At 44.9% G+C, this 12,053-nt stretch overlaps 1 protein-coding gene across 1 annotated transcript in view; it reads right to left on the bottom strand.

Annotated features, from left to right (window-relative positions):
- Nucleotides 1–5,745: 5,745 nt before the first annotated feature.
- The window catches only part of diaph2 (diaphanous-related formin 2), an 824,520-nt gene continuing 818,212 nt past the window's right edge, over nucleotides 5,746–12,053 (bottom strand). The window contains exon 29 of the mRNA XM_084041781.1: nucleotides 5,746–5,876. Within this exon, the coding sequence (XP_083897907.1) occupies nucleotides 5,818–5,876 (59 nt within the window). The 3' untranslated portion in view covers nucleotides 5,746–5,817. The remainder of the gene's footprint in view (nucleotides 5,877–12,053) is intronic.

A 12,053-nucleotide genomic window follows, 5' to 3' on the forward strand; every position in this document is an offset into this window, starting at 1 on the left:
ACATCACCACCAAAAATGGCACCTTAACAGTTTTACGGGTGATTTACACTGTGTTACATGCCGGCGCATGCACCGGAAATAGCATACCCCTGCCTCCTCATTCACATAAATACAATGAACACAAGTCATATACGATTGGCTGACGGGTTAGTAGCTAAATAGACAATGGAATGGGATGGCCCTGCTTAACACTACAATGGGTGGATCAGTTCACAGGCGCTGGCCACAGTATTCACCTGCAAACTGTTGCTATAGCCTTCGCATGGACACAGCACACACTCTGTGACCACTCTAAAAAAGGACAAGGAGAAATACAAAAATCACATGGGGACATGTACAGTACAGGCATAGCCCATTGAAGAGGTTCCTCTTCAACATTTTGGAGATACAACGCCAGAATGCAGCAGGTTTTCGTTGGAACACAAGTATCGCGTTGCAGTATTTCACCTCTTCCTTCCTTCATTCAAACAAACAGGAAGAGGTTATTGTAGCAATACCTATGCGGGGCAGAAGCAGAGGACATTCTGCAGCCACTGTAGCCTTCGGCACATGGTGTCGTTTTAAAATGACACAATTGAAGTTGTTACAAAGATTCTTTTCACTCCAAATCAATTACAATTAGTTGTCATGTAAACACACATGAAATAGATTTGGGAAAATGTGTGATAAACAACAACAACAACAACTATAATGTGTAATCACATCACAATCTCCTGTTCTTTATGCATGTTCCACTGTAAGTATAACAGTTTTATAAAACAATAACAAAATCAAGTTTAGATCTCTTTTCTCTCTTAGCTATGCACACAATCTTCAGCCATAATTTGATTTGACTAAAACAAAGACCCGCCGGAGATGTACTCCCTTTTGATATACCAAACAAAACTAAAAGCATACACGAGAACAAAATCTACATCAACATCAAATGGATATCCAGTCACTGTTTGGTAACAGTCTCATGTTTTAATAAAACCTTGGCAGTTGGCACATGTCTGGGAACAAATGAAAGGAAACTCGTTTGATTATAGAGCATAATGAAAGAACAAATTGTCCGTCTAATTATTTGAAAAGAAGTATAAATAAAAAATAATATAAAATGCCTGGAATAGTTCTCTTGGCTGTGCATGTTGAGTGTGCAATCAAAAGGTGAAAATGCGAAAATCAACTGGCATGGTGGTTCGGGGAGCGCATACTGTATAATTGTGCGTGTGTGTGTGAGTGTGAGTGTGAGTGTGAGTGTGTGTGTGTGTGTGTGTGTGTGTGTGTGTGTGTGTGTGTGTGTGTGTGTGTGTTGGAAATACTGGTAGTCTTGAACAAGGTGTGTGTTTAGAACAGAGAGGACAAAGGCTAAGAAAGCACAAAAGCAAACCATTGCCTTTGGTTGCAGTGGAGCTATACCGAGGGCCTCTCATGTAATACTATAGCACACATCCTAAAGGCTAATTACTTGGTCACATGCAGCAATGCGTTACGTCTCGAGTCGTGTTGTTTTTTCCCGCTTAAAATCGGCGATTTTGGGCAAGCGTCACGGCCATGCAAGGACGTATAAATTAGGCTTCAGGAGCCTTAACGTATCCAAACTTCCTTGTACAAAAACCTAGTTTTATTTCTGCCGTTATCTCTCCCCGATTGAACCTCACGTTCTTCCTATGCATGCAGCCCCTCCGGAGCGTTTCCGATGCGCCGATAAAAGGTTGCGCTAGGTAACAGACACATCATGCGAGTCACGCTGTTTAAAAGGAAAGCCCGACGTCTACGCGGCCCGGGAGTCAAGCCTGCTGAATCCTATTTTGCCCGGGTGTCTGCTCTGTTTATTGGGACGTGTGACTTACACACAACCTCTCTCCAACACACACACACACACACACACACACACACACACACACACACACACACACACACACACACACACCACCTACCAGGGTCACTGTAATATTGATGTTATGATAAAAGGGTCACTTATGCCATTAACAGTAGGGAATTGTGTGACATGCGGAGACTCACTTGCTAAAACAGGCTCAACACCGTGTCCGCTTTGCCCCTCACACTGTTTACACCGGCTTTACCAGATGAATTGGCTGTTTTTAAGCGGCATCTGCTTACGATTTAGATATAATCTAGAGTGGAACCCTAAGCATGAATATATTAATAAGCTCTGAAAGGCGGGTTGGCCGTTTAACCACATAATCGCATAGTGTAATGTTATCGTATAGTGTAATTTACATTATTTTTGCACTTGACCACATGCACACGCTATCCCCGGTGCGTTCACTTCAACAGTGCGACTCGCGGCAGGTGTGTGTCTGCTGTAAAGTGTTGGCGAAACAGCTGCGATATGCACTTAGCCGTGACCCCAAAGTCCTTTTGCAATTACACCGGGGGCTGTCATGTGAAAGCACTGATTTAAAATGAAATCATTTTAACGCATTTAATCTGTCATAATGAAGGGAGGCTGAAAAACCTGTGAGAGACTATATCCCCGCCTTTCCCTGTGACAGCTTCAGTCTAACTCTTTCAGTTAGCCATACCTGTATGAGGCCTGGTTTTGCCAACTGAAAAAGTAGGCCGCAAATACTAATTCCATTTTTTATCATAAGGTTTCATCGTGATTTTCCCCATAGTATCCCATTGAAAATGACATTACTAGCAGTAATTACAGCCAAACCGCATTGTGTACAGTAGGTTCATGAGCTTTGCCAGAGTTATAGATTATTTTGTTACAGTTAAACAGTTACAGTTTTACAAGGTAAATTAAATTATTAATTTCATTTGTGAGAAAATGCATTGTGTATCATAACATTTACTCATTTACCTGACATCTACTACAATACCCATAATCCTTGCCGGTATTTGGCAAATCACAAGAGCATAACAACTAAGTTTTGAGGTCATGTGCCGTGGCCACAGCGGTAAGTTCAAGTTGTTATTTCATTCAATCTATCTCAAGTTTCAACCTCCCTCTGCAGTATGTGTTCCTTAACATCTTGCTGTACTGAAGAAATGAAGTACATACTGTATAACTCGGAACCGCCATTCTTATGAGCTTTTATGAATCTGATAAATGATAAAAATCCAAAAAGGGCTGCGGACGGTGTTCACTCTCCATTCCGACATCTCACCACTCCGACTAGTGGCTTCCGCGTGCGGTTAGGGTTAGGGTTAGGGTTAGGTATAGGGTTCGTCAACGTCGGAAAGGCGACATGTCGGAAAGGAGAAATGCACCCGCTGCGGACACCAGATCGGTGACGATAACAGCCCGGTACAAATCACTGCACCATCACTATGCTATACTCACAGTGCCCTTTCTATCACCATTTCAAATGTAGCACCTAAACTCTGTGCTACAAACCTATGCTAGAGGGCGGTCTTAAAAATGGACCATAGAAATTGTAGTTCTAATGCATTTTGTGCCATTGAAGCAACACTATGTAACTTGTGTCTTGTGTGTGAATAAAATGTTATTTTGACCAATCTGCATAACTTACACGATTGGGGAGGAGGTATTTGGTCACCCTGCTATTCTGCTGAGGAATGTTTATCCTGTGGTCTGGTTCGACCACTATATATATGATGGACAAGTGCTACCGCTTGAAGGTCAAAATAAAATGACTCCCCTGAACAACCAGGCAGGCTCTATCTATTAGCTCAGTGGTAAAAATGTCAGCACTTGCGAGGTGGAATCCGGGTTCGAATCTCAGTTTTGGACATGGCAGTTACATGGTGTAGCTTGAAGTAGGCCTACACAGTCATTAACTTATTCTATTTTTCTTTCTCTAACAAAATCTAATTTAACTACACTAATCCCTGCTCCTGTCAGATCTCAAATGTGCGTCTAGATCGACATTTTTTTTTCACTACTTTTGTATAATAATAAGTATAAAATAGGCCATTCATATATGAGGAAAGAAATGAGAAAAAGAAAAAAAAAAAAAGACGGGGTCTTAGATTTATCACATGACTGCCAAGGTCTATAGCTTTCCGCATGAAGGGCAAACGAGGTGCTGGGATCTCAGCAGTACCCTGAGCCTTTAGTAAAGGAGAAAAAGAAAGAAAGAAACAAAACAAAGCAAAAGAAAATCAATAAATAAAATTCATCACTTTCATGTGGAGATTTCAGTCGCTAGAACTCTTCGGGTAGTACAATATGGATATCGTGGAGCTTCCCTGGCTTTTTTTTGTGTGGGATATGTAGGATAATGAAAGATCTCATTTTGGACTCAACGTCGTGGCATATACAGGACATCTGCGCTGACAGGAAGTGAAGTGTGGACGCGGGTTTGCCGCTGTTAGATGTCCTGTACGTTGTTGTTAGTGGGAAGTCTTGGTGGGCTGTTAACCCATTCGATCCGGGAATGCATCCTGTGTCATTTTTAGATTTCTTTGGCTATTCAAAAATAGCAGACGTACAAGTTCATAGCGAGCTTGTAGATCTGCTATTTTTTTAGAAAATGTGTGCAAATCTTTGAATATGTATTTTTTAAAGCGAATGTTTGTAAAATATGATGTTCCAGGGACCCCCAGATGCAAAGATTTGAGTTACAAATGTTCGCTTTAAAAAATTATACATTCAAAGATTTGCGCAACATTTTCAAGATTTTTCAAAAATAGCAGATCTACAAGCTCGTAGCGCGGCACTCGGTGCCGCGCGGCACTCGGTGCCGCGCTATGAGCTTGTAGATCTGCTATTTTTGAATAGCCACATGGTTATAGCTCAATAAATCTATAAAACATGACACAGATGCCTTCCCGGATTGAATGGGATAAGCGTACAATATGGTGCAGTCCCTCTTGGCGGAACGTCGCCTTTTTTTTAAACAAACGCTAACGCGTGTTTCGTGTCAAGCAAAACCGCATCCAATCTGTCCCTATTCTCAGCATTTAAAAAAAAGAAGGAATTGTACTAGTCGGGGGGCCCTGGGTGGCAAGATACACAGCAAAGAACCACAATTCATTTTCCAAGCAATCAAAACCTTTCAATCCAAAAAGCAGGAACCATAAAAATAAAGAAAAACCTGTCAAAAAGAAAAGAAAGAGAAAAAATAAGAAAAACACTTTTTTCTGCCCATAAAACGTCCCAGGCTTCAGACGGGTCTCATACGTGTAAAGCTGCAGGTAAAGTAGTGAATAAATATGCAAGGCGTCAGACCAACAGTATGACTGTTAAAAATGTCCTATGCGCAGTTAAAACTCCTCTGTGTTAATTTAACGCCAAGACCTTTACAGTACTGTAAGTCCATTTGGGTCCACTTTCACACCAAGGTTGTTTTTTTTTTTACTGTATAATAGCCTATAAGTATTTGACCCTCTCTTTTCTCTGTGCCTTTTGTCTAGGCCTCGTGTTGCACAAAAAACATGGCTGCTGCGTGTGTCTGTGTGTCTGTGTCATGTTAGGTTATGTGTGTATTCGCCTAGTTTCCTAGGCCGTGTGTTTTCCACATCCTGTCGATTTGATCCAATGAAATCCAATGAAACTGGTCACATGAGGAATGATATCCAATGAAATCGACAGGAAGTGGAAAACACACAAGCCTAGGAAACAGGTGAATATCTCCTTCGTGTTTGTAAGTACATAATGTGCACGGGTGCGCACACGTGTGTGATATGCGTGTTTGTGTGTGTGTGTGTGTGTGTGTGTGTGTGTGTGTGTGTGTGTGTGTATGTGCCCGCCACACTTGAGTGGTAGGTAGTCTTGTCTTCCGGGGGTGTGGTGTGCCCCCCCCCCCCCCCCCCTTCCTTCCTTCTCTCCTCGTCGCAGGCCTCTTTGGCACTTTGTCTAGCGTCCTCCTCGTCGTGGTATAGGAGCGGGCCGGGGGCTGATCATCGATTCTGGGGGTTGTGTCGCGAACGAGACCTCTCGAGGACCCCACGCCGGTTGTCTGTCAAAAGGAAACAACACAGAAAAAAAACACAGTCAGAGCACAAAGTCAGGCGGATATAAAGCGGTACGACGTGACGGAAAAGGAGGAACAGAGAAATTGTTGGGGGGGGCGGCGAAGGGAGGAACACAAGACAGACAGAACGGAACGACGTGAGGGGAATGCAGACTGATTTATGAGAGAGAGAGAGAGCTAGCGGAGGAGGTGGTGGAGGAGGAACACGAGGGGGCTGCTTGCTGTGGGGAACAGGTGTCATAGTAAGTCCACTGAGCTCCTGCTTTGCTACCCAGTGTTGCCAGATTCTGTGAGAGAAACAAGCAACCGGGGTCTAGGAAAACCAGCCCAAAAGAAGCGACTATGGGCCACATATGAGCACTTTAACATATGCATCAACTATATATAAATAGTAAATAAATCTTGCGGGGGGAAATTATAATAAGCAGATCTGGCAACCTTGCCTGCTACCGTGCCCCCGGCCTCAGCTCAAGAGGCTGCACATCTTATTCCCACATCAGAGATAGATGAGGAAGAGGCAGATGTGATGCGCGCACGTGCACGCACACACACACACACACACACACACACACACACACACACACACACACACACACACACACACACACACACACACACACACACACACACACACACACACACACACACACACACACACACACACACAGGTCATACTGTAGTAAACAACATTATAAGACAAAGAGAAGAGAGAACAGAGGGTCAAATATACATCCGTAAAGGTTTGTGTGAGCGATGCACACAAACAAAAACAAAAAAACGAAACGGAGCAAAAACCGGACAATCACTGTCACTGTAATTTTTTTGTCATTTTAATAATAATAATAATACACTTTATTTGTATAGCACCTTTCATGACATGACATAGCTCAAAGTGCTTTACAGAGCAAGAATACAATTACAGTTACAAATAATTCAACAATAAAGCAAATAAGAAAAGCAGAAGCATGAAAAAAAACATTAAAATAATAGCAAAGGGCAGTGAATCAGCTAAAAGCAGAGAGTGAAGAAGTAGGTCTTGAGCTTTAAAAGCTATATCCACAGAGGCTGCCTGTCTTAAGGTGTAATGGGAGTTTATTCCACGCTGTCGGCCCGTAGAAGCAGAATGCTGCTTCACCGTGTTTTTTTATATGTCATTTTAGTGGTCAGTCTGCAATTCCTTCCAGGAAAATCTCTGCGTTCGCTTCCGACCGACAAACCCATCCTCCCCCCGCCCCCCCACAGCACGCTCCTTCCTGTTCCAGAACAGAGTCATACAAACACTGCCTTCCCCTCCCTCTGCCATCCATCCATCCAACCGTGGCTGCCCACCAGTACCAGAACAGCCTGTGGCAAGCCGCCTGTGGCAGCCAGGTGGCAGGTGGGGGGGAGGGTTGGGGGAGGGGAGGGGGGGGGGGGGGGTTAGAACCAGGAAGCGTATATTAGCCACAGAGAGATAACTGCAGGCTACGCCCATGCAACGACGACTCCCCGGTACTTTTTTTTTCTGAGCGTGTGTCGCTCGCTTCTCCCCGGCGCCACCACCACCGTGCTTTGCCCATTACTCAATGCCAGCTGCAGGGAGCCAAGGCGTCCCGGGATGGCCGTTGCTTAACCCATTAAGACCTGGAACGCATCTGTGTCATTTTAGATTTCTTTGGCTATTCAAAAATAGCAGATATACAAGCTCATAGCGCGGCACCGAGTGCCGCGCTATGAGCTTGTAGATCTGCTATTTTTTGAAAAATAGTGAACATTTGTGCAAATCTTTGCTTCTGCGTCTTCTAAATCCTAACAGTTTTTTTTTTTTTTTTACATATGTTGCTATAATATAATTTTTTTCATGTCAAGGACCCCCAAAATGACATGTATTTGGCCGCGGACCCCCATCTCAAAATACGTTCTTCCAGGGACCCCCAGAAGCAAAGATTTCAGTTCCAAATGTTCGCTTGAAAAAAAATATATTGAATGATTTGCACAAATTTTCACGATTTCTCAAAAATAGCAGATCTACAAGCTCATAGCGCGGCACTCGGTGCCGCGCTATGAGCTTGTATATCTGCTATTTTTGAATAGCCAAAGTGTAAAATAATGCTTTTTCGCTCAAATCAAGAAGTGACACAGATGCGTTCCAGGTCTTAAAGGGTTAATGCCGCCAGCTCCATCCATCACGTCAGGTAATGAGCTGAGAGTGACTGTGATGGCTGTGGGCACGTGCACGTCCAGTCGGGCGAGCACGCTCACACACACATTATGTAGATACGCGCACACACACACACACACACACACACACACACACAGAGACAGACTCGCACGCCACAAGGACTCCTAGCGCCGGCGAGGGGAAAGGAAAAGAGCGTATACTTTCCTCTGTTTGGGATGAAACCCGACTACGCAGATGGTACCCCGGGTGGGGGGGGGGGGGGGGGGGGGACAGGGAAGGTGTGAGAGACGACGAGGGACACGAGGAGGACATAGAAAAGGGACACTTTGAAGACAGCGGAACAGAACATAGAGTGTTGTGTCCTCGATGTTTTTTTGGGTTTGACATTGTATCACACAACTGCTTGTTCATGCAGTCCGCCTCCAGAATTGGTTCTGCTCCGCCCGGCTTTGGCCTCTTTCTCCATACCACACCGCATTCCGTTGCACACGCGGGGAAAAAAGAAAAGGCAAGAACGAGACAAAAATAATAAGGGGCAGAGTTTTGGAAGGGGAACGAAAAAAAGTTGTGGGGCAGATAGGCTATGTCCTCGTCCCGCCACTCGTTTGCACAGTACAGTACAAATGGGGTGTGACCTCATTTTCTGGGCACGGAGGGCCCTCTCAACCCCCTGGTCCATCAGGATAGCATGATTAGACCAGAGACTGGAGAAGAAAGACCTTCTGTAGATAACCACTTTTTTTCTGGGGTGAAAATTCGCCCAAAATAGCCGATCTACAAGCTCACAGTGAGGACAAAGTACAGTACAGAGCCGACTCTCTCTCTCTAGGTCGTTCTAGAGAGAGACTAAGTATTAGTTCACTAAGTGGAGAGGGTTAAGTGGTTAAAATGGGTTCAATATCTGTGTAGTTTACTGTAGGATGGAGGGAGAGAGGAAGCAGAGATGAAAGACAAGGAGAGAGAGAGAGCAGGGCCGTGCACAGATAGACTCTAGGTGGTGTTAGAGCACCTGCCCTTTGCCCTCTTGACCAGAAGTGCCCTTTTGAAAAAAAAAAAACCCTGCAGTTTACAGCAGGGGTCTTCAACAGGGCGTCCTCAGAGTTACTACAGGGGGTCCGCCAAATCTTTATGTGATATGATTTTTCTTTTTACCATAACCACTCGAAACCTAGCATCCCTTTTCTGAGGAGAACTTTAGCCAAAAATAGCCGATCTACAAGCTCACAACGCCTCGCAGCGAGGCGTTGTGAGCTTGTAGGATCTGCTATTTTTGGCAAAGAGGTATAGGTGTAGAGGGAAAAAAGAGCAGACCAAGTACACAAAAAAAAGTATAATTTACTTGAGCACCTGCCCCTCAAAATGTCTGTGCACGCCACAGAGAGAGAGAGAGAGAGAGAGACTGTGACAGTGAATGGAAGACGGAGTGAGGAACAGGCAGAAACCCATAAACTAACAAAACCCAAGCAAAAACAACAATTCTTCCTGCGTCTTGGTAGCAGAATGGCAGTTTGTTTTGCGTGGAGGAGAAGAGGGTGCTGGTTTAGCATGCCGTGTGAATGGGAAGCAGCACGAGCCGTCAGCGTATAACCGCTTGTTGAGACTCAAGAGGAACAATGCAATTCAGGGTATGTTTTTTTTTTTTTGCTGAACAGAATGGGAAAAAAGGCAACCTTCTTCGGGGGTAATTGCATCTTGCTTAACAGACCGAATACATGGGAAAGCTTTCGTCAAAGATTCTGGATTGTGCGAAGGAAAGAATTGCCGGCAAAACGCATCTCCCATCAGAGGATACTTGAGCGCTGAGCCATTTACCTCTTGTAAAGACTTTTCTATTCCTATCTTCAGGTGCATAAAAAGCCCCCTCTCTCTCTCACACGCGCACACGCACACACACACACACACACACACACACACACACACACACACACACACACACACACACACACGCACACGCGCACACACACCCACATCAATCAATCGCAGCAATTGAACAAACAGAGAGGAACTGAGAGGAACATTACTTCTGGCCTGTACTGAAATGAAAACACACACACACACGCACGCACGCACGCACCACACACACACACACACACACACACACACACACACACACACACACACACACACACACACACACACACACACACACACACACACACACACACACACACACACACACACACACACACACACACACACACACACACACACACACACACACACCGAGTCGTACAGACGAAAAAACGAAACGAAACGAAATGAAACAAAAGACAACTTCTCATTGTGTTTCCAGCACTGATTACAACTACGTCTATACTGCCGCTGGGTTGCGGTCGCTAGCTTCTTCACCTCCTTCTCCTCCTTCTCCTAGAGGCGCCATCTTTCCACGCGGGGCGAGGTATGTATGATAAGGAGCGCACGAGAACGTGAAAGTGAGGAGGTGAAATTGACAAAAGACAAATCAGAGATTCCAGGTTACAGCGGGCATTTTCAAGGAGCAGGAATCATTTCTCAAGTGCTGGGTAAATAGCAACATATATATATATGTATATACAGTACATAGATACATACGGTACATATACATATGTGTGTATGTGTGTGTGTATGTATATATATATATATATATATATATATGCATATTTACTTGAGAATTCAAGTAACACGCTCACTGACTCAGATGCACAGTGCATACGCATGCGTGCCGTCTCTCTCTCTCTCTCTCTCTCTGACTCTCACACACACACACACACACACACACACACACACACACACACACACACACACACACACACACACACACACACACACACACACACACACACACACACACACACACACACACACACACACACACACACACATACAGTATGCCAAGCATTCCCTGTGTCTATCATGATGATCCCCGCCACAGGGGAGAGGACTCTGAATAAGACAAGACTAATAGCAGGAGGAAGAGCCCAGGCCCACACTGAGGGGCCCGTGAGCCGGCACTTTCAACTCCAACCTCAACCCCTCATTGGCTGGAGAGCCTCCAGTGAAATGTCATCCCACGCTATGATAGAGCGATAGGGGCCCATGCAGTGTGTCTAGCGCGCTGAGCATTCCCCAAAAGAGATTAAAATGCATAATGGCTTTTGTGTTGCTGTCATCTTTGGCTAATTAGACGGGAACTACATCATCACCGAGCCCTGTGATCCGAGCGAGGAAAGAAAAGCTGCCAGTCATTCATCAAAAAACGCTCCGCTCGCCACCGGATACTTCCGAGGAGGAATCCCCGCGTGCGTTTGGCTAGTGTAAACAGGACGGCTGGCAGAGAGAGGATTACGCCATCCTCGGTTAAGTATCAGTCTGGCCAGGCCTCAGACGGCGGGCCAACGTCTAAACACAGCACGCACGTTCATCAAGGCAAAAATAAACAAGGTCAGGATCGCCTGATCACCAACATGCGCCTGCATTCTGCACAAACACAAACTTTCTGCCTGATCACCAACATGCGCCTGCATTCTGCACAAACACAAACTTTCTGCCTGATCACCAACATGCGCCTGCATTCTGCACAAACACAACATGCGCCTGCATTCTGTACAAACACAACATTTCTGGTCCCAAGCATATCGTTTTTTTCCCTGTAAATTAACGCCGTATACTTCAGGGGTCTTCAACGTTTTCAGCCCAAGGACCCCCTAGCCGAGAGAGAGAGATGAAACAGGGACCCCCTAGCTGAGAGACAGATGAAGCAGGTACCCCCTCTATATTGTATAAAATTTAGTTTCAGATTCAACTTTTACTTGTTTACTTGGTCTGCTCTTTTTTCCCTCTACACCTATACCTCTTTGCCAAAAATATCAGATCTACAAGATCACAACGCCTCGCAGCGCGAGGCGTTGTGATCTTGTAGATCTGATATTTGTGGCTAAAGTTCTCTTCAGAAAAGGGACGCTAGGGTTCAAGTTAAGGAAAAAAATAATACATCACACAAAGATTTTGGCGGACCACCCTGC

Source organism: Gymnoscopelus microlampas (genome assembly GCF_963454915.1).
Source record: "Gymnoscopelus microlampas genome assembly, chromosome: 18".
NCBI classification, from domain to species: domain Eukaryota; kingdom Metazoa; phylum Chordata; class Actinopteri; order Myctophiformes; family Myctophidae; genus Gymnoscopelus; species Gymnoscopelus microlampas.